At 42.5% G+C, this 23,710-nt stretch overlaps 1 protein-coding gene across 1 annotated transcript in view; it reads right to left on the reverse strand.

The window, feature by feature from the left end:
- FAM13A (family with sequence similarity 13 member A) overlaps window positions 1-23,710 on the reverse strand; it is a 1,072,469-nt gene that overhangs the window by 677,213 nt on the left and 371,546 nt on the right. The window contains exon 7 of the mRNA XM_086961617.1: window positions 16,474-16,560. Within this exon, the coding sequence (XP_086817743.1) occupies window positions 16,474-16,560 (87 nt within the window). The remainder of the gene's footprint in view (window positions 1-16,473; window positions 16,561-23,710) is intronic.

Here is a 23,710-nt window from a genome sequence, read left to right on the forward strand (position 1 = left end):
GAGTAGCCAATGAGAGATTCCTTCCAAAGGTATTCATAGGAAAGTGATCGTCGTTGGTAAGCGGCGTTAATGAGAACACCAGGCGGGATACTGGTGCGTAGATCCGCCGGATTGTGGATCGGAATGTGAGTGAGAGATCACCAGGGAGGACAATGGTGCGTAGATCCGCCGGATTGCGGATCAGGCTGTGAGTGAGAGAACACCAGGGAGGACACTGGTGCGTAGGCACGCAGGATTGCGGCTTGCCGAGCGAGCACTGACTGTGGTCAGTGTGTAATGGTAACTAATCAGAACTGCCCTAGTGTAGACTAGTCTGGGCCTAAGTCGCCGCGAGACTAACTGGTATGAGTGGGATATTGTAGAAAACCTATGCATGTATATTGCTAATTCCCCATCCTTAGGTACAAGGCATATACATACTTATTGTAAATACGTCCTAAGGAGGGAGGTGATTACGTTCCGGCTGGGTTGGAAGTGCTCTGAGGAGCTGATCCTATCTGGTCCGAGAATCCGGCCGTTACATCAGCGGACACCGAGACTGCCCTGCAGGGCCGGCCTTAGCACTGGTGGTACCAGAAGCCGCATTATTTGTTGGCACCCCTCCCCTCCCCCATTACCACCTCCACCACGGATTTCCTCACAACCACCCTTTAATAGAGCCTCTCAAGTCTCCATAATTACTTTCTGTCAGATGCCTTTGATGAGTTTTATCAGTGTTTTAATCAGTGTACAGGAAACGTTACATACGCCAAAGGACTCCAAGGTGTCATTCACACTGGTAGGCAGTATAGTTTAAGAGTGCTTGTCTGGAAAAGCACAAACTCAGAATTTAAATGTAGCACCATGGTCAGGGGTTCTCTTAAATATTAAGAATGTATTTCTATCCAAATTTGCTCAATTTGAAACATTATGATAATGAAAGACATATCGCTCTAACTTATACTGTGCAGTTTTCATGCACCTCTTTGTTCACAGTTATTTGCTCACTCTTCTACATTAGGTTTTAGTAAAAACTTCCAATAGACAAAAGTTAACTCTCTCCATGAAGAATATTAATCAGTGGAGTTATCTTGACATTGTTATTGTTTCCGGAAAATTGTTGGAAGTACGGAGCGCAGCAGCAGGTGCTTATAAAACCATAATATACAGCGCCCCAACTGAAGTCGGCGCCCAGTGTGGGGGCCGAAGCCGCACTGCCCAGAGATGGCCCTGCTGTGCCATGGAAACACAGGCTGGAATGTGGGGTGGGGGGGGGGGGGGGGGGGGGTAGGGAGGGGTGGACTGGATTCCGGTTCCAATAGGCATTATTGAGCTGGTTCTCGGCCAGCCTCAATGAATCACTCCTGCACAATATGTCGGCATCTGACCCTTGCACCAATGCCAGCACACTTCCAGTGTGTTTGTTGGGTTAGCAACCGGGGAGGGAGGAAAGCACCCACTGCAAATAACTTATTTCAATGGGTACATAGGGATCCCTTTTGTTAGGTCTCAGCCTAGTCTACACTGCGCAGCAGTGTCGCGCAGCCGAGATTTTATGTAAACAGTGTATGGGGGCTTGAACCCGCCCCTCTTCTCCATTGGCTGGCTTCCTAAACGGAGGCCAGCCATTGGAGGAGAAGGTCGTCACTCCGTTCAAGCCCCGTCTTTTTTGGATTCGCGAGTGTGTTTTTTGCAGTTTTTAACTCCGTGACGTCACCTGTCACCCAACAGCAAAAACCACGCCACCACGCGAAAATGGCGGCACTTTTCTGACGCCATTTCTGCCCGACCGCCGCCGGAAGAAGTCGAGAAGCTTCGGTGAGTGCTCCCTTTTCTTGCCTATCTTCCCTGATTGTGCCCGTGTTCTTGCCCCCCCCTCGTTGGTTGTGCTTGCTCTCCTGCCCCCCCCCCTCGCTGGTTGTACTTGCTCCCCTGCCCCCCCCCCCCCCATCGCTGGCTGTGCTTGCTCTCCTGCCCCACCCTTGTTGGATGTGCTTGCTCTCCTGCCCCCCTCGCTGGTTGTGCTTGCTCTCCTGCCCCCCCATTGCTGGTTGTGCTTGCTCTCCTGCCCCCTCATAGTTGGTTGTGCTTGCTCTCCTGCCTCTTGCTCGTTCGTTGTGCCTGCTCTCCTGCTCCCCCTCGTAGGCTGTGCTTGCTCGCTCTCCTGCCCCCCCCTCGTTGGTTGTGCTTGCTCTCCTGCCCCCCCCTCGTTGGTTGCGCTTGCTCTCCCGCCCCCCCCCCTCATTGGTTGCGCTTGCTCTCCTGCCCCCCCTCATTGCTTGTGCTTGCTGTCCTGCCTCCTCGTTGCTTGTGCTTGCTCTCCTGCCCCCTAGTTGGTTGTGCTTGCTGTCCTGCCCCCTCGTTGCTTGTGCTTGCTCTCCTGCCCCCTAGTTGGTTGTGCTTGCTGTCCTGCCCCCTCGTTCGTTGTGCTTGCTCTCCTGACAATGCCATTTATTTATGTTTTAAAAACAAAAACATAAATACAAATAATGTCATGAGCAATGTCAATAGCTCTAACTTTAAGAATGCAGAGACCACTGCATTGTAAATGCTTGTTGTCCAGTGCTATTAATTCTAGAAATGATTCTCTCATGGAGAGTGGTGCATTGTTATGCCAGACACATGTCCAGTAGGCTAAAGGTCTGAATATTGCCACAAGTTGTATGTTATAGTGAACAATGTAAAGACGAATAGGGGTTGTTGGAACTGTCCCTTCTTACAGGGTCATCCCCAAACTTGTTGCTTCTTCCTCCCTCATTTTTCCTGACCCGTGGCTGTTGGCAATAGGACTCTGCGCACTTTACCACTGCTGATCAGTGCTAAAGTGCATATGCTCTCTGTGTAGATTGTTATGATGATTGGATATACTTGATTGGCATATTTGTATCACCAAGAAGCCCCCAGTAAAGTGCACTGGGTGTGCCAGGGCTGGTGATGACAGATGCTACTAGTGGGCCTGCAGCACTGATTGTGCCACCCACATGAGTAGCCCTAAAATGGTGTCTCAGGCCTGCCATCGCAGTGCCTGTGTGCAGTCTGTAAACTGCCATGTCCTCCTGGTCAGTGTCCCCCTGACCAAGCCTAACCCTTCCCTTTTTGTGCACATTGGTCACCCCTATGGAAGGCCCAAGGTACCCCCTGGGCAGGGTGCAGTGTATGTGAAAGGTAGAGCATGTACTGGTGCAGGTGACATGCTCTGGTAGTGAATTACAGCCATTTTCGTTTTTCACTATTGTAAGGCTATCTTGCTCCATAGGTTAACATGGGGGGTGCTGGCTACCGTGGTTACCAGCATTTCTTCCCATAGGAACAAGATAGGACATAAGAGTCTAGTATCCCTGAACTCAGAATATAATAACACATCTTTTAGGAAAGGTTGTTTTTAAATCCTGGTCTGAGAACAGCACTTTTAGAAAGTTGCTGTTCTCTTGTCTGACCCTTCTGTGTGCCTTGGCCTGTTTGTGTATTGACTGTCTGGTTTGAGAGTGACAGGGGCTGGGGATTCCCCAGGAGGCTGGCTGAGTCAGCCCTAGGCTGAATGACTGCATTTGCAACTTGAGTGGTGGGAGGAGATAGCACCTGGGCCTGAATAGGGCTGTGCCTGCCTTCCACAATGCTGGCTCCACCTCCTGCTGGGCGGCTGACGACCCTGCCCCTCACTCTGAAAGGAAAGGAGAAGCCAGGAAAACAAAGTGCTCAAGAAACACCCAGAACTGGTTCAGACCGGGCTCAGGGCCCACTTGCACAAAGAGAACAAAGACTTTTAGGGGTATAAGTAAAGGACCCCTGACAACAGAAAATTAGTTCATTCTGGAATCAAGAAGGAACCTCTGCCAAGGAGAAAGCTGAAACTGAAGAAGGAAGATTGTCCAGCTGTTGCTCTGCTGGATTGCTTTGCTGCCAAGGAGAGGGGAAGGACCTTGCTTTGTGCTGTGTCCCCTTACATGAAGGAATCTCCAAGGGCCGGAGAAGAGCTGGCTCCCTGTTTTGAACTCCCAGGAACAAAAGGACTTCACCCCCAGCTTCCCCTGAGCTCTACTGAGAGAGTTCTGTCCTTCCTGGAGTGCGTGGCCCATGTGTGGTGCCTCTGGAAGTTGTACCTGTGCTGGGAAGCTGGAAACCAAGATTTAAAGTCTTTGCTACAGAAAAGTTATTGCATCGCTCGCTGCGGAGCGCATCCCCGACAGTGCGAGGAAATTCCGTTTGCTACGAAGGTCGAGATCGTCACAGCGCCTGTTGCCGCTGTCAGAGCCGTCGCATCCTTTGTTTGCGGGACTCACCCGATCAGTGCGGGAAGTCTAACATCGCTGCGAGTGTCGTCGCAGAGCCTGTCGTCGATGGGTGAGATCGCCGCACCACCTGCTTGCTGACCGCATCACGTCGCTGCAAGAGTCATCGCCGAAGCCATCACATCGAGGAGCTGCGAGAGAGAAGATCACCGCTGGTCCGCGGATCGTCGCCCCGGAGATCGTCGCATCTCCAAAGATAGTCGCATCGTGCCTTTGCGAGAACAAACTTCCTACAGAACCTACGCACTGGAATCCATACAAGTGGCCTTCCTCCCCATAGAGACCGGATTCGTCGCAACACGCCCGCTGCTGCAGCGGGGCTGTCGCAAACGCCTCCCCAGGGTCGTAGGAGCAATGCATCGCTTGTTTTCCACTGCAAAAGCTTCTGCTTTTGGAACTTTGTCGCAACTAAAGGTACTATGAGCTAAACATGACGCAACTGTGAACTTTTCACGCAACTGTGGATTATTTGATCGCAACCTAAAGAACTTTTATCGCAACCTCAAGAACTCTTTTGAAACCATATTCTTGAACTGTGTATGTTGGATTTTTGTTGTTTTGGTCTTGTGTAGTTTCATTAAATACCTTTATTTTTCTAAACTGTTGTGGAGTCAGTTTGTGGTGTTTTCACTGTGTTACTGTGAGTGTTGGTACAAATACTTTACACATTGCCTTCTGATTAGCCTCGACTGCTCGTGCCAAGCTACTCAGACGGTTTCCTACTTGCCCTGACTAGAAGCAAGGGTCCCTATTTGGACAGTGGTACCTACCTCTGCCAACTAGAGACCCCCATTTCTAACAGGGGTTAAGGGCACACTGCGTGGTAAGCCCAGTGTTGATCTCCTAAAGATATTTTCTGATTTCTCTATGGACCCTACGCTCTGGTAACCCCAGATCTCAGCCGTGTATAAAGCAGCACTTACCCCTTTTGCTGATAGATATCAATAGCAGGGGTAACTGGCCTACATGTACTTGCTTTCGGCTGTTTAAACATGGCAGAGCTGACATGCTGCAGGGTGAGCTGGGAATTGGAAATATGTGAGGGCCATGCCATGGTATTAGTAAATCTGACCCCTAACTATACACATTCATAGATATGTTCTAGCACATTGTTTCCCAGCTTCACTTTTCCCTTAAAAGATTGATGGGGTTTAAACACCATACATTTTGTCTTGTTTACATTGACTTCAAGACCAGGATCCTCACATGATGCTGAAAACCTTTTCGGTACGTTTTATAGCCCCATGGGTGTCCTAGAAACGAGTATTGTGTCGTCCATAAACAAAGACGCAACTGGGCTACCAGCTATCTTGGGGGGGTCCCCGTTACAATCGTATAGGCGGTCTAGTAGTCGAATAATGCATAGGGTGTACAGAGTTGGGGCCAAGACACACCCTTGTCTCACCCCTCTGCCCACCTTAACGCATTCAGTAAGTTTGCCATTTTGTCCCCATCTTATCTGAGCGGAATTCCTCTGGTGGAGTCTGGAACACCTAGCTGTGCTAGAACTCCCCATTTTCCATGTGTTATGTTAGTATGTATTTGTAGAGCGCACGTTCACCCTGGGGTTTCTTGGCGCTGTGTACCGCTGGGGAACCCGTCCTGGCTTTCCCTGTGAGATGGTCCCTATTGGGCATCCCCAAGGTGAAGCCAGGCATCCCCGGCAGCGAGGGGGCCGTTGTGGAGATTAAGCAAGCTATTGCCCAGAGTTGCAGAGTGGGACCCATGGTTAGAGAGACACCGAGGAGAGATTTATCAAGCCCGCTGACATTGGTTCCGTACCCTGCTGCGTCGGGAATAGAACCCTGGTCCCGGGCTGACCTCTGCTTCTGGGCCTGCCGCCTCTAACTGGTGAGCCACACTTCTCCACTATCCGTGGGGATAAGGTCAAAGGCAGCACATAAAGTCCTCGAATGCGATGTATACGTGTTCCTTTTGAATGCCCACGTGCTTCCATAAAATCATTACAAATCTAAATAGCTGATCCATTGTCCCAGTATTCTTTCTAAAACCATCCAGAAGGAGTGAGAGAATCTCATTTTCCTTAATCCAGTCATGTAATCTCCCAACAGGTGCCTGCAAAACAATTTGTGGGAGATATCAGGCTAATCAGCGGGGTTGTTTTTGTCTTCCTTTTTATACACTGGGATCACCTCCATTCCCTAGTCAAGGCTCAGAGATCTGTGCACCACTTACGGCCGCATTAAAACAGTGACTGAGAATGACACTAAATACATCCACTTCAGAGAGGAAGAGAACCCCTGGGATTTTATCAAAATCAGGGGCTTTCCCTCTCTGTACCACAGGCTAAATTCAATAGGGTCAGTGTCCCTGGATTCAGTATTTAAGACAGTAGTGTCTTGTAAAGTAATAGACGGACTCCAAGTAGCTGTCTTAATAAAACAGCCAACGTTGTTTCTAAACCAAATTGTAGAGCTACTTTTCCCCTCATAGAATGGCGCATGAGATTCCTTGGTAAAAGTTTGCTCTTCAACTGCTAACAGAAAAGAACACAGGAAACAATCTGTGATGAAGTAAGACTCCCAAGCAAAGGTTTCACCGGAAGGTTTATTATGCATTACAGCATATAGGAGACGTCCCATCCCGGCAACTCACCTGCATCATTCCACAGCATCTCCATACTCCCAATCCAAGTTCTACAACCCACTGCTCAATTCCTATGGCAACACACTGGTAAGATACCACACAATCCACCAAGACCATAGTTGTAAGCGTTAATAGTTGGTTAGAACTCTCAATACAAAGATAACAAATGTAAAAAATAAAAATGTAAAACTCTCACTACTTCTCGAGAATGCAGGGAAAAGTGGCTGGAATAGCTGCAGTACAAAAAAGGATTGGGAGATTAAGAGTCTTATTAATTTGAAGTTCTGGAAGCACTTTAAGAAGAAAAGAAGTATGGTTCCCATGACTACCCTATGAGAATGGAAAATGATACAAAGTTCGACAGAAAAAGGGCTTGTATCTTGGTAATGCTGCATGCTGAAGTGATGTCTAATAAAAAAGCGGAATTCCATGACAGAAGCTGCAATGAAGCCTTGTGAATAGGTTCAAAAGGAGGGAACCCACTAATACAGAAAGGACCAAGTTGACCATATATGGCTGAATATTTGGTTTTATGAAAGCAAAGAGGTTACTTAAGCCTTCTTGGAAGTCTTTAATCACTGGAACCCTGAGAAAATTTAGTGAGGACCATTTCTAAATGTTGATTTCTTTGCAAGGTGAACCTTCTCTAAAGTGAACTGCAGCTTAGCTTTGGCAACATGAATTATGTATGCTAGAATTATTCCTATTGCCAGGAGATAGGGTTGTGGCTGTACTGCTGGCATCTGAAGAAAAACGTGTTCCACTTAAAAGCAAAACTTTCATCAGATGCCCTTAAACGATTATGGAAGATTGAAGTATCCATATTGTCCAATGCAACTAGTGTTTCAGATGAAACAGTTGACTGACCCTGTAGTTTGTTACAGACCAAATAAAATCGGCCCCTGTCATCTCTTGGTTAAAAACCTGGCTAAATGAGGAAATCTCCCTAAATCACCAGATCCTCAAAGATTGCCTGGCCATGGATGGAGCCCTAAAAATCCCATGGCTGGCCTATGTGAAATCTATGCTATCACTCGTGGGACGTGTAGATCTTTTCCACTCCCCTGATAGCATTCAAATAGAGGATGTCACGATGATAAAAACATCACTGATAAACTCTTTTATAGCAGAGCGGGGGGAAAGAGTTTAAAAAACCGACTGTTAGAAGAAATTACGCCCTCATTACTGTCCCAGGTCTAGAACCTTTCCTGGTCTTTGTTAACAAACCATTCCACCGTTTTCTTTTAACTAGATTTCGTTTAAACCTGATACACTTTTTGCTAGGCACCTATGCTAGATGGGAAACTCCTGATAATGCAAATCCATGTGATTGTGATCATTTCTCATCTCAGGACACCCTACACTTTATTATGTTTTGCGATCATTACGCACAAATTAGGAAAAAATAACTCCTACCGATTCTTCGAGAGGCTGGCTTTTTACAGGTTAGGCCAGCACTCTTATTTTTGCAACTTTTGCATAATGTGTGAATAACTTTTCATGTAGCAAATTTTTTAGTAGCAGGAGTTCGCATAAACAAAAGGCGTAAAAAAGGAAGACAAGGACAAATTTTAAATGAAATATTTTAGCAAACTCTGGTGTTTTAAATTTTTAGGATTAGGTGAAATAAATTTTTTTTTGATTAATTTATATCGTTGTATCATTTTGTGTACTTATATCATCTTTTTTGAATTCATGAAATATGCTGATTTGATATATGATATATTTTGTACAGATTTTATTATTGTTGCCCTTTACTGTCTTTTTTATATATCTGTATCCTGTGTCTTTTTGTGATTTTTAAAAAATCGAATAAAAGTGATTGACTGACTGACTGACTGACTGACTGACTGACTGACTGACTGACTGACCCTGTAGTCTGGTAAGGCTTTTCGGTAGCATGGCAGTCACCTGTGTAGTTTTAAGAATATTTGCTGAGGATGGAGAAGTGTGGCTCAATATGGAGAAGTGTGGCTCAATGGTTAGAGCAGGCAGACCTCGATGCAGAGCTCTGGCCAGGGACCAGGGTTCGATTCCTGCCCCGGTGGGTCTCAGGCTCATTAATTCCCCTGACCGGATATTCTCGCCTCAGTGCCTATTCTGATCATGGGTCCCACGCTGCAACTCTGGGCAATAGCTTGCTTAGTCGCCACAACGGCCCCCACAACGCGAGGGATGCCTGGTCTGTACCATGGGGGTGCCCAGGAGTGGACACTTCACAGGGAAAGCCAGGAAGGGTTCCCTTGTGGTATTCGTACAAGCGCCGAGAAACCCACTGCGGGTAGCTGTGTGCTATACAAGTACAAAAACATTTACATTTGATAAACACCCTTGACTCAACCACTCGGGATCAGTAAAGATCACTGTTGCTCGGGAGTTTAAACACTTCAATTGTACTGCTGTGAACAATGGAATAGGTGTCAAAGCATACAGTAATGTCTGTACTCAATTATTCAAAAGCGATCCGCCTGGAAGAAAAGTTTTGCAATTTGGTGTTTTGAGAAGTGGCAAACAGATCTATCTGAGGTTGCCTTCAATCTACAAACATTTTCTGAAGGACGCCACTGTCCAGAATCTACTTGTAGTTTTCTTCAAAAAACCTGCATAATACTTCTGCTTGAATATTATGAATCTCTAGTAGATTAATTGCCTTTAACGCCAGAAGTCTGGCTAGGGTCAATGACCAAATGATCTGAGCTTTTAGAAACCGGCATCTTGATCTGGTACCTCCCTGTTTGTACAACCAGCACATCATAGTCTGGCTCGAGACACTGGTCATTAGAGGGTAGGAGGGGCTTTAGAGCCAAATAGACTGCTTCCAGTTCTGAGATTTTGATAAAGTACGGTGTCTCACTGATTCTCCAGAGATCATCTACCGATACATTTTTCAGTTCAGACGGGCCTACAGTTCACTAGGGATGCAACACTGATTTCTGACAGTGTTGCAGTATTTATAAGAAACAACTTCCTGCACTCAATTTTGTTTCTTGCCCCACCAACATAGAGAACTTTTTTCTTTCGGAGACCACTGATCTTTCAAATATTGTAAGTAGCCTCATGTTCCATCTTGTATTGGGAGACATGAATGAGCAAGAGGCCATTGATTTAGGCAGGGAGATCTCTCGAGATGTGGGATTTCAAGAGTTCAAAAGTAGGCCACACTTTCTCCTGATTGAGCGCACTGTCCTCTGAAAAAAACACCTTCCTTTTGTTGCATCTAGTGTTGACCCTAGAAAGGGGAAAACATACACTGGCATTGTTACTAACTTCTGCAGATTTACATGTATGCCTAGAGGGTGAAATAATGCTACTATCATACGCAACTCTTGCGTAACTTTGTTTGAACGTTTACTAGCCAATTAAGCAGATACAACTAAATAAAAAAAAATTGACAATGAAGATGGGCTGCCACTACTGCCATGCATTTTCAGAAATTGGGCTTCTTCGCTCCTGGGATGTGAAAATAGGCATCTTGTAGATTTACCCAAAACAAATCAGGAGGCATGCCCAGTAGACCTATGAAATGGGTAATGTAAATGCCAACATGAAATTTGTTCCTTCAGATTTACTACAAGAGCAATACTGTTTTAGGGAGCCTCAATGATTGCTAATATAAATCCCTCATATCACTAAATCAACAATAACATTTTGTGATACCATTTGCATATATTGTGGAGACAGTAAAAATGTAAGGGCATACAAGATTAGTAATAGGTGTTCCTAGTAAAAACAGCAGTGCACTAGATTAGTGATGAAAGGTATAAGTGCACCAAAGATATACATATACAGTGTAAAATGGTCAAAAAGACAAACGTCTCCATAACCCAGACTATATAAAAGTTCAAGGGTATAAGGTTCATGATTAAGGAGTGACCAAGTGACAAACTGTCAATATTCCAATCAAAAATCTGACTTAGAACAAGAAGCACAAGATATACCAACACTCAAGCCCATGTCACCAGCCACTTGGATTACGACAACACACTCTATGCAGGAATCACCACACACCTCATGAGCAGACTGCAGAGCATACAGAACTCAGCGGCCAGCCTCATCCTTGACCTCCCCAAATGGACCCACATCCCAACAAACCTCGAGAAACTTCATTGGGTCCAGGTCCTAAAAAGATGTCAATTCAAGATGCTGTTAAATCAATGGGGTATCACCCATAGAATCAAAGGACCTGGGTATGAAATAGTTAAAGAAAAACAATGGTCCTTGACTATCAATCAGAAAAAACCTTACGTGAGAATCATTTCTGATTTAGAAAATGCAATTAAATCTGCATGCTTTAACTCAAGCTTTATGGGGGAGATATAAGCAATTTCTCAATGATTTTATACACATTAAATGCAAATAGAAAACAATACCCTGATAAATCAGCAAGAAAAGGATTGTAACCACACTCTGGATACTTGTACTACCAAAATTTACATATTTATTTACAATTTTCATAAAACAATAATGATCATAAACGGCGCAAGGACTACGAAGTATAGTCTGTGAGAAGAGAAAGGGGTGCTCAAGTGTTTAGAAGAAGGAAGAAAAGCGTTTATAATATACAATTCTAATATTTACAAAGAACAAAGCGGGAAACCTTCCGCTTTTTATATAGGCCTGGCCACACGGTTTGAAGGAGGGAAGGAGTGGGACAATATAGGTACAGGCACACTAGTTGAAAAGCGTCGACGTTTCGACCCTGGTGCTCTTGGGATATTTGGGGCCTCGGCGGCGGGTCTTCGTCAGGACAAGGGACAAGGAAGGAGGAGGAGGGGAACTTGGCCGTAATCCGACTAATGGTCTGGATCGGACACCAATGAAGCTGGTCAGGTGGGAACTCAGTCCAAGCTTCCAGGGGATAGGTCACCTAATGTCTTGAGGTAGTATGAAATCACTTGATTGTTCAGCCTGTTCTGTATAAAAAGACCAATATAGATGGTGGAGTTGAACAGTCCTACCGGCGCCCCCACGGGCGGCCCGGTGGTGATGAGAGGTTGGTGATGTCAACGTTGCCTCTATGCTATAGTTAAATTTCTTAATCGGTGTCCACGTCACCTCGGCGGGAATGATTTAAATGCCTGGTAACCGCGAGCAGTTTCAAACGCGAGCAGTGGCTGCCGTGACACGGCGGTTACCAGGCATTTAAATCATTCCCGCCGAGATCGGCCCTGGACCAGGGTTCAATTCCCCGCCTCGGCGGGTCTTGGGCTAAAACAATTCCACGGACTCGATAATTCTCGCTCCGGTGCCTTCTCGACTCACGGGTTCACACTCTGCGACTCTGGGCAATAGCTTGCTTAATCTCCACAACGGCCCCTCGCGGCGGGATGCCTGGCTTTCACCTTGTGGATACCCTGCCGGGGTTATCTCACAGGGAATGCCAGGACGGGTTCCCTAAGCAAGCGCTTAGATACCGGCCTCGGTCAGTGATTTGCGCTATATAAATACATGTACATTTACATTTACTGTCGGTCAACCAAACCAACGCAAGTATCCAATAATTGCTTTTAACATTATCCAGTAGCTTCAGAATAAAGTTTTTTCTATGAAGTTATACTTGGCCAATTTTTAACTCACTTTTCACACCACACTCACAAAAAACTACCCGCTCCACTGTAGTCAGGTGTCGCAGAACACCAGGATGGCACTCGGCTGTCCGGGTGGGACCCCAATGATGAAGCATGTCACCAACCAGGTTGGTGAGTGAGGGGTCTTCTAACAAAAGATCAATTTTCTTTTGAATTCTCGCTTCCTGATACTCCTTCCTTTGTTTGTATCGTCAAAACCTTTTCTCCATAATCTAAATCAAGGTTGGAACCAGAGACAGTAAACCGCCAGAAGTCCTTGAATGTAGTTCCCATAATATTAGAAACTGAGGTGTAAGTAGCTTCAAATTGAATGTTCAGTTTAATGGTTGCTGACAGTAAAACATCATGTAAAGCAGTGATATCACCCACAGTTTATACTCGTGAGGAGGAACATGTTTGGGAAGTATGCATGTACAGTGAAGTTGTATCGCCATCAAATGAAGGACAGAATGCCATAAAAGCACATGGAGATCTCTAAAGCTTACATGTCAGTGAAGGTTGATCCTTATCCAGTCTTAGGAGGGTAGGGAAAACGACATCTTTATAAAAATGTACATTCAAAGTTTTTAAAAAACGGTTGGTTACAGTGTTTCTAGCAGACTATTGGAATATCTATTTTTCTTTGTAGCTATGAAATTTGGCTAGGATATCTCTGTGTTACCCAACCTTTTTTGTGGGACCACTCAGTCTGCCCTCCCCAGTTGCAACTTCAGGTGTACAACTACCACGAGCATGGAGAAAAAGCCCACCAGTATAGTCTCCAGGGTGGCTCATTCTGCTCCCTCCTCCAAGACTCAGTTTCAAATGTTTTCCCTCCTCAAGGGATTTTCTAAGTCTTAGCAGTAAATTATCAGTATTTCTGAATGTGTCTGCAGTGCCTTTAATGACAGCTTCCTAGTAGCCTCTGAATAAAATGAAACACTCAATTTTGCCTCCATGTCTAGCACCCTTGTTCCAATGGAATCAACATCTGTTTGAACAGTAGCTATTTTAAAGACTTGGGGCCACATGCACGACCAATGCATTTTGTGAGTCCCAAATTGGGAATTTTTTAGACTCGCAAACTGTGGTGTACTAATATGTCTCAGACACATTTAGTGATTCCTAATGGGTTCGCAATTGATGACCTACCTCATCAATATTCATGAGGTAGGTCACAATTTGCGACCCATTAGGAATTGCAAAACACATAGGGACGGTGGCTAGCTGGGGACAGCTGACCAATATGTCTGTTTGCTTTTAGATAATGTAACTTTTTATTTTTTGAAATGCAGCCCGTTTTCCTCAAAGGAAAAAAACATTTCAGTTTAATTTTTTAAGTGTAGACAGCGGTCTCTGGGACCACAGTCCCCTCTTTTAAAAACGGTTTTGCTGCCATTGACAAAGGGGATGAGGTCCCCTGGGGACCCCTTCCTGTTTGCAACTGGCTTACCACCTACCTGAAGAAGGCAGAAAACAGCAAATATTTTGCAACCGCATTCCGGTCACAAAATATTCATACATTCCTCTCAGACTATTTATAAGGAAGGGGCACCCTTGATACACCCCTTCCTAATACCAACTCGCAAACCTATCTTGCGAATCATTAATAGGTTAGCGACTCACAAAATATGGTTAGAACATGCAAAACGTCTCTTTAGCGGTCACAAACGACCTGATTCTCCATTTGCGACCGCTAAAACGTGTTGTGCATGTGGCACTAGATCTGCATTGAGGTCAACAAAGTCCTTGGCGCCCTTAATTCTGTTTTGAAGGTTTGTAAACTGGCTACAAAATCATCTTTGCTCAATGGCAGGTTGAGCTCTTATAGGTTCTGCAGTGTCTACTCAGCTCGCATCTCCAAAAGGTCAGATTCCTCCAGAGTCAGTGAGACTGGTGCAAAAAAAAATTATGTCACACTTTTCTGGGTACGCTTTTTTGGCGGCATGAACCCTCGTAAGTAGATGGACAAGAAGGTTTGCGTTCATACCACTTTTTTTCCATTAGATAAAACACAAAGCGTGTGCTGCTTTGACGATAACATCTGCAGGTGTCTGTATCAGTGTGTGAATCATATATCAGGGATCACCACCAAGCCTACTTTTTCGGTAATACTCATTTAATTAGTCTCTTTCAAAGGTCGGACAACATCAGCACACCATATACCCTTAATAGCTGGACATCACGTTGAACAGCTTTCAGGGTGAGCTACTTGTCCCCCTCTGTTTAATGAATTGTAGATTTCACAATGGAGTCTAACACAGTCCAGGGAAGAGAGAGTACATCACAGTTTTTGTCATGGAGAGATAAACAGCTGGCTGGTTTGATATGTCTGTATGGGCTAGGTCATGCCAGAGCAGAGGGTGGTGCACAGCTTTCCGCTAAGCTCCCATACTCTGTAAAAAAACAGCAGTGCCCCAGGAAGATGCCATAGCCACAGAGGTGCAAGTTACACTGCAGTTACCTCTGAGCACACTTTCTGCTATTTGCCCAGTAGCATCCAGGATCTTGTCAGCCCATCTCATCCTCCAAATATTAAAGGCCTGCGGAGTGCCGTGTTTAATGGAGCAGTGCTTCTTTCCCCTTCTTCTCCACATGTCTCAGTCAGATGCCCTCCAGGCCCTCAGGGGCAGCCGCCGTCACAAGTGGTTCATGTAGGGACAAGTACCCACCCACATCACATCGCCAAAGTTGCTCAGCAGCTGGTCTCAAGACTTCATCTGCCTCCATGCAATGCTAAGACAGCCTGTCCTCAGGATGTCCTGCATCATCAGGCGGATGGCGCCACTTCATCCTCAGAGTCTATAGCCCACAAAGCCAAAGGGGTGACAAATGGCCCAGAAGTCCCAGGGAGTGGGATCTGCCAATTTCCTTTTAAGCAGTTGCTTCTGTTTTTGTAGCCCTGGCTGCTGTCACAGCTACTATCTTGAATGCAACTTACGCTTTTTAGCCAACACGTCCACCAGAGAGTCCTCTTCTCTGCCTTGCATGACTCAGGAGATGGACATGCGATTAGTGCGGATGGAGGTAGGCACTCTAGGAGCCACTCACTTTTATCTTTTAAAAGTCTAATACTCAGACAAACTTGTCTAAATAGGCTTTGGAGAGTGCTTCTCTACTTCTGGACATGCTGAATTCCTTAACTTCTATGCAGTATATTTGTATACTAGACGTAAAGTGTTCTGGGGTCTGCATGTACGGGGAAATTAGTCTAAGCTTTGTTACTAGCAATGAAGATCCTCTGATGCGCAAATGCATGTGGATTGGATATGGTAGCATAGCTGAATGAAGGAGGTACTAGAGTGACATGATCCCCTTGGTTCTAAAGATGAGGGGGAAGCAGAACATATTTTGAGGAGGATTTGATCAACACTGCTTATTTTTAGGCAGGAGGGTTTGGAGTGTACTATACTGATGAGGTGTTATTTTATCAGTAAAGAAGTCATAGTTATCGAATGTGGTAATGTGCAGGAAGCAAAAAGCATCGTTACATTTTATTTTAGCAAAGTAGGAGGATTAAAAGGGAAAGGGTCAATATGGATGGATGTGTTTTAGGTGATTGGGTGAGATGCTGAGCAGAAATGTCTGAACGCATACCTTTATAGCAGAAAGACAGAGAGAGAAAATCTGGATGGAAGAATGTTAACACTAGTTAAAGAGTAAGAAAGCAGTAAAGAGATATTATAACAAATATATAAACAGGCTGGTAAGAGAAATTGTGAATAAGACCTCTACAAAAATATTAAGGGCTACATTTTTGGTCAGACCTCTTTTACGCATTATTTTATCCCTTTAGATGCAAATCTGATTTTTGTGATTCCAATATTTAGAAATAAGCAATATATGACTTCTCACTATTAATGAGACATATTCCACATTTCAACCTAAAATGCTATAGCCTTATAAAAATATCAATGGTTACTCCCCACAGATCTACAGATTGCTCATGCTCCTATCTAGCCATGCGTACCTGCATGCCCTACATACTGAAAGACGTGGAAAATAGGGTCCTAATTGAAGAGGCAACTTACCTTTCTTCTAGGTAACGGCTTTGGAGCATCTGTTTCTACATCACAAACAAAAATGACAGGCTGGGACTGCAATTCTGATGCGACTTCCTGAAGAAAAAAAAGATACAGAAAATATGTTGCTATTAGTAGACTAACAGTGATGAAGAACAAGCATTGGCAAAGACAATATGTCTCGTCAATGGCCGAGCTATTAGCCTTGTCACTGAAAACGTCTGTTCGTCATGTTATTTAGCAGCACATCTGCTTTTCAGCATGGATGGAAGTCACTGGAGGCCCAGAATTACAGGATGTTGAGATGACGCTGTGTCTCTTTGCCCCCCCATGTTGAGTTTATTGTTCTGCCCTCGTAACACAAAAAAGCGCTATGAAGTGGCCAGCCAAGGCCGCATCATAGTGCTTTTTTCAGTGATTTTCAGCCATGCAAAACAGCAGATGTGCAGCTAGACAACATGGCTAAAAGACATTCACATTGACAAGGCCAATAGCTCGGGCATTGCTGAGATCTACTGGCTTTGCCAATGCTTGTTCAGTGTTGACGGGGTCTAGCTGAACAAATCTGAAAGTGTTAGTGATAAACAGTTCAGGAGCTTTGAAGTGAAGTTAGGATGTGGCGTAATGGCCACAGCTTCCAACAGGGGAACTGAGGAACCAGGTTCCAATCTCTGGGTCGGCTGAACAGTTTGTGATTATGGGCAAATCACTTACGCTTACCTCTGTGTATGACAATTAATGTGCCATTGTGTAATGTAACTGGTGAGCACTTAAAGCGCTCCCATACCATCGACTGGAATCAGCACTATGGCAACATGGAGGAAGGAACAAGAGCTCCAATACCATCAGTATTGCAAAAAGATAAAAATAAAAGTAGCAGCGACAAGGAAGGTGATGAGGGGGACGGCTCAAGCACTGAAGCAGGAGGGGATGGGGAGATGGGCAAGCAACAACGGGCGAGGGTGGGAGGAAGTAAGAATGAAGGGGTAAAAATACCTTAATTAGAGCAGGATCGGCGAAACAAATGAATGTGTCATTATGGAATGTAACTGATGAGCACTTACAACGCTCCAATACCATTGGCTCATCTTTGCACTATGGCAAGACCGAGGACAGAGCAAGTGCTCCAATACTATCGAATTGTGCAAAAAAATAAAACAAACAAGTGCTGTTCATGTTTTAACAACTTTTTAAGAAATGCTGCAGTTTATGTATACACACATGCATTTTAGTAGTATGTGTGTATGTGTACAAGGGCGATGGCCTGAAAACACAAGTACGCCTATGGAGTGCTTGAAAACAAAGAAAAAAATAAAATACCTGAGCAAACCGGGAGCATTGTAGGGAGACATGGTCCATGCACAATGGGGGGACCAAACACAAGAAGAGGGCATGATGCCTGCATGCCATGACGAATGGCATCAAAGAAAATGAGAGTGACGATGAAGTTTACCAATGGTAGGAGATGGGCCGCCTGTAAGCCCACAGATAGAACACAACACGTCTCTTTGAGACTACACACATGTTGTCTATCTGAGCAGCACATGCGCTGTCTAGCCCAAACCTAAAAGCAATAGATTTCACACAGGTAAACCCTACTGACTTTGCCAATGCTAGTAGTGTTTAGAAAACGGGAGATTATGTGATTGACCCGTAATCACAAAATGTGGTCCTGAGGCTGAAGCTAGGGAGACAATGTGGCGTCCTCTTTGGAGAGGTTGTGGTGTAAGGGCCAGAGCTGCTAACTATGGATCTAGCAGACCAGGTTTGCGTTTCAGCATCGGATTAACTTCCTTGATTGTGGGCAAATCTCTTAATCTCCCCATGCCTACAAAAATTAATGTGTCCTTGTGTTAAGGAACTGGGGCTAACAAAGCGCTCCAATATCTTTGGATGGTGTTGCTGATATACAAAACTGCACAAAAAAGTAACTGGTGCTAATGTACAGTGCTCCACTACATTTGGGTGGTTTTGGCACTATATAAAACTGTACAAAAAAAAGAAAAGAAAGAATCACAGTTATAGGCTGGTTCACAGTAGTGAACATGAGGTAATATTGCATTGGCAACCACATTAAAATTACTACTTTTGCCATGTACACTGACGGGTAGGCAGACCTTGATGACATCAAGACTCCTTTAAAGAAAATTCAAGTTAATCAACAATGGCACAAGGAAACACTTAACCAGTGAATGCGGAAAAGTAAGAAAGTGTCCTGATGGAAGAAATTTGTCCCACCCTATGAAATGAGAAGCACAGGAGAAATGTGGCTAACCAATGACAGCAGAAGACACAGGTACTTTAGACGCTCCGATATGCCCTGTGATGAGCATATCTGATTCACTTGAGATCTGATTTTCTATTGCCAAAACAAATACATATGGAGTAAACGCGCACACATGCCTAGTACCCACACACATGGAAAATAAACTGAGATCACACATGTCAGGTAATAGCAGCCATGCAAACATGCTCCAATCAGCACGTCGGTAACTAGTCAAAATATAGAGTTTTTCATTTCGACTAGACATAATATCGAGTGAAAAATATAGAATAGACATAATATCGACTAGACATAATATAGACTACAAAAATATCGACTAGAAAAATTTAATATCGACTAGAATAGCAATAATATTGAATCAAAAATATAGAATGGACATAATATCGACTAGACAGAATATAGACAACAAAAATATCGAATTTAAGGTAAGTTAAAATGAATGTTTAATTTTTGTGTAATATAATTCTGTAGCGGGTTGTGGGTTTATAGGGGAAAAGGGTGGGAAGTAATTTAATTATAATTAATTAAATATGTTATTTTATTTATTGGCATTTAGTTAGAATTAATTGTTAAATTATTATTAATTGGTAATTAATTAAAATATAATTGCTAATTAATTTTAATTGATTAATATTAAATTTTTTGAAATTTATTTTCTGTAGCGGGTTGTGGGTTTATAGGGGAATAGGGTGGGAAGTAATTTAATTATAATAAATTAAATATGTGGTATTTTAGTTATTGGTATTTATTTAGAATTATGTATTAATTAATTGAAAATTGGCATTTAATTAAAATATAATTGGTAATTAATTGTAATTGTTTAATTGATAAATATGTTAATGTTTTTACTTTTTTTATGTAGCGGGTTGTGGGTTTATAGGGGAATAGGGTGGGAAGTAATTTTATTATAATTAATTAAATATGTAATTTACTTTTTGGGTATTTATTTAGAATTAATTGTTAATTAATTATTAATGGTCAATTAATTATTAATTGGCAATTAATTAAAATATAATTGGTAATTAATTTTAATTGATTAATTGATAAATATGTTAATGTTATTATTTTTTTATGTAGTGGGTTGTGGGTTCATAGGGGAATAGGGTGGGAATTAATTTTATTATAATTAATTAAATATGTAATTTAATTTTTGGGCATTTATTTAGAATTAATTGTTAATTAATTATTAATTGGCAATTAATTAAAATATAATTGGTATTTACATTTATTTGATTAATTGATAAATATGTTAATTTTAGTAATGGATTTTCTGTAGCAGGTTGCGGGTTTATAGGGGAATAGGGTGGGAAGTAATTTAATTATAATTATTTAAATATGTTATTTTAATTATTGGTATTTATTTAGAATTTATCGTAAATTAATTATTAATTTGTAATTAATTACAATATATTTTGAAATTTATTGTAATTGATTAATTGATAGTTATATTACTTTTATTAAATTAATTTCTGTAGTGGGTTGTGTGTTTTTAGGGGAATAGCTTGTGAAGCAATTTAATTGTAAATTATTACATTTTTGAATAAAAAATGTATTGAGTTAATTTTTAAAAATACTTTTAAATTGTTAATTATTTTATTTTTAATAGGTAAATAATTAGTATTAGTAGGTAATTTTTATTAATAAATAATTTTTATTTGTATTTTAAATTGATTATTTTATATATTTTACACAATTGTAAAATATTTTAATTAATTTGCAATTGGTGTTACTATTTATATTATTTATATTTAAATAAGAAGTATTTACTTGCCCTACTATTGCACTCACTGTAGTTGGAATAGTAATTTTACCCCTACGCTATCCAACGCTTTCCCTACTGTTGCACTCTCTGGAGTGAGAATAGTAATTTTTACCTCTACGCTATCCAACGCTTTCCCTACTGTTGCACTCTCTGGAGTGAGAATAGTAATTTTTGCCCCTACGCTATCCAACGCTTTCCCTACTGTTGCACTCACTGGAGTGGGAATAGTAATTTCTACCCCTACGCTATCCAACGCTTTCCCTACTGTTGCAGTCACTGGAGTGGGAATAGTAAATTTTACCCCTATGCTATCCAACGCTTTCCCTACTGGTGCACTCACTGGAGTGGGAATAGTAATTTTTACCTCTACGTTATCCAACGCTTTCCCTACTGTTGCACTCTCTGGAGTGGTAATAGTAATTTTTACCCCTACGCTATCCAACGCTTTCCCTACTTTTGCACTCTCTGGAGTAGGAATAGTAATTTTTACCTCTACGCTATCCAACGCTTTACCTACTGTTGCACTCTCTGGAGTGGGAATAGTAATTTTTACCCCTACGCTATCCAACGCTTTCCTAACTGTTGCACTCTCTAGAGTGGGAATAGTATTTTTTACCCCTACGCTATCCAACGCTTTCACTACTGTTGCACTCACTTGAGTCATCACAGTAAATGTAACTCTTTCGCTATCCTACGGTAAAAATATTGTATATGTTTTGTAAATAATATGTATATATATATATATATATATATATATATATATATATATATATATATATATGTGTATTATTATTCAATTTTAAGTTTATTTAAGTATTTTAAATATGTTTAAATTAATTAAATTGATTATTATATTACTTTTAATTTACTTTTAAGACATTTAAAAAATTCGATATTTTGACAGTCTATGTTTTTTACACTCGATATTTTGGAGTCGATATTTTTGAAGATAGGAAGTCGATATTTTTGCAGTCGATATTTTGACCTCGATACTTTGTCCTCTCGATATTTTGTCTGTCGGTGTTCTGTCAGTGATCCCAGCACGTCAGTTATACCCTAACAGGACAATAAAAGGCAGACCCCACCACCCCCTAGAAGGAAACAGACTATAATGGGGATTTAATGCAGTGACTGGGTAAGGCTATGTGGACGAGGCAAGCACCAGGAGGTGCGAGGGAGCAAATAGAAACGGGAAGGAGGAGGTGCAGGAAACGGAGAGCTGCAACGAAGAGAAAAGCAGTGACAGGGAGGGGTGATCTGTGGATGGGGCATGCACTGGGGGGTGCGAGGGAACAAGCAGCGATGGAAGCGAGGAGGTGGGGAATCGAAAAGTAGCACCCCTCTCTCTTTGCCGCTTTCGCTCAACCTCTGTAAATCTCCATGTACCTACCCCATTTCGTTACCTTTATTTTATCTTCCTCACCTCTCTCAATACACTTTGCTTTTACATCCCATCTCCATTTGCCCGTCTCTCTTGTATTTGCCTTTGAATCCACCTCTGTAGCTGTACCCCTTCTCTCTTTATCTCAATTTTATCCCTCTCTGCACCTCACTGCTATTTCGGTCTCACCTTCCTGTATCTCTCCTCCCTCTACCTCAACCTCTATCACGTAATACTCGTCATCTCTATATCTTTCAAACCTTTACTACACCACTCAATAATTGACCATTCACTGTACCTCATTTCTCTAGCTAGCTCGCATCTTTCTCACTACCTCAACTAACCTTTCAATATACACACTATTTGTTTATTACCTGGTCTCTCCGACATATACCCTCTTTCTACTTACGTTTTCTCTACCTGTCTCACAACCATACTACTTTCTTGCTACCTTTCTTTCTCGAACGTTACCTCATCTCTCTCATCTTTCACTGCTATCTTCTTCTTTACTTTAACTCATCCTCTCTACCGCACTGTACTCTCTCCATTTGTACAGGTCTTCCTCTTCATCCCTAGCTCATTGCTCTTTTTCCACCTCTGTTTCAACCTAACCTCTCTTTTGCTACCTCACCCCTGTCTCTTCAAGTCCCTCATTTGCTCTCACCTGCTTATCTCAATTTTAACCACTTACTCTTCTCTCGGACTTCTCATTTTTCCATATCTCTCCCTCTTACAACTTTCTCTCTACCTTGCATCTCTCTATTTGACGATTACTACTTAAACTTTTTAACCATTTACTTCTCTCTGCATTTAGCGTTAACTCACCCCTTTTTCTACATTAATCTGACTCTACTCCCCCTTGGTGCACCCTATGCTGCACGCTCTTTATGGATTTCTTTATCAATATTTCTAATAATCATTACCTCTCAATCTCTCTCTAAATCCTTACTTATCTCTCTTTCTGTACTTAAATCTTCCTTATCCTTTCTGTCTATAGCTTTCTTACCCACTACCTCACCTTTCATCTATGTAACTTATGTCTCTCCATACATCACCTATCTCTTTAGCTCATCAGTTTCTGCGTCCCTTCTCTTTCTACTTGTCTTCACTATGCCATGCTCTTAACCTCTCAACCATTCCCCTGTTTCTCGCTCACTGCTATTTCAGCAAAGTTTGAGATCAAGGTCTAGCCTTACTAGTGTACAAAAAGAAGGAAGATATGAGGAACAAGGCCAGGGAAGAACACTAATGAGAAAATTATCAGGTTTCACAAATTGGAATCGTTAAAATCAACACAACAGAATTTTCATATTCCCTAATGCAACAAGAAGGCCAGTTGTGAAGGGGGGTTTATTTTTGATTACTATTATCTGTCAATTTAAGCTAATATTTCAAAATCTAATTGAACATGAACTATTTCAATATTAACACTATACAAAACAGGAGCATCTCAGTATCCATGAGAACTTGATGAGAGACTGAGAGTAATATGGCAATTGAAATAACAATGGGTATTTCGGGGTTATCTGTGAAAATATCTTTGAAACGGGGGACTACAGGTATATTGAATCCAAACAAGAATTTTTCAATCTAAAACATATACCACACAAGGGGTTCGAATACATGTTGAGAAGTAGCAGATGAGTAGTCACTGTTCCTTTCCTTTCCTTTCTGGCTACTTTTACTTTGAGTGGGCTGGCGAATTGATATTTATTATTGACTTTTCATCACTAATACATTACTTTTGCAGTGTCATCATGAGGACAAAAGTACAAACCAGTAGAAACCCTCTGTATTGCTTGGGCTCTCAAAATCTCAA

This window comes from Lissotriton vulgaris, chromosome 3_1 (assembly GCF_964263255.1).
Source record: "Lissotriton vulgaris chromosome 3_1, aLisVul1.2, whole genome shotgun sequence".
Classification (NCBI taxonomy): Eukaryota; Metazoa; Chordata; class Amphibia; order Caudata; family Salamandridae; genus Lissotriton; species Lissotriton vulgaris.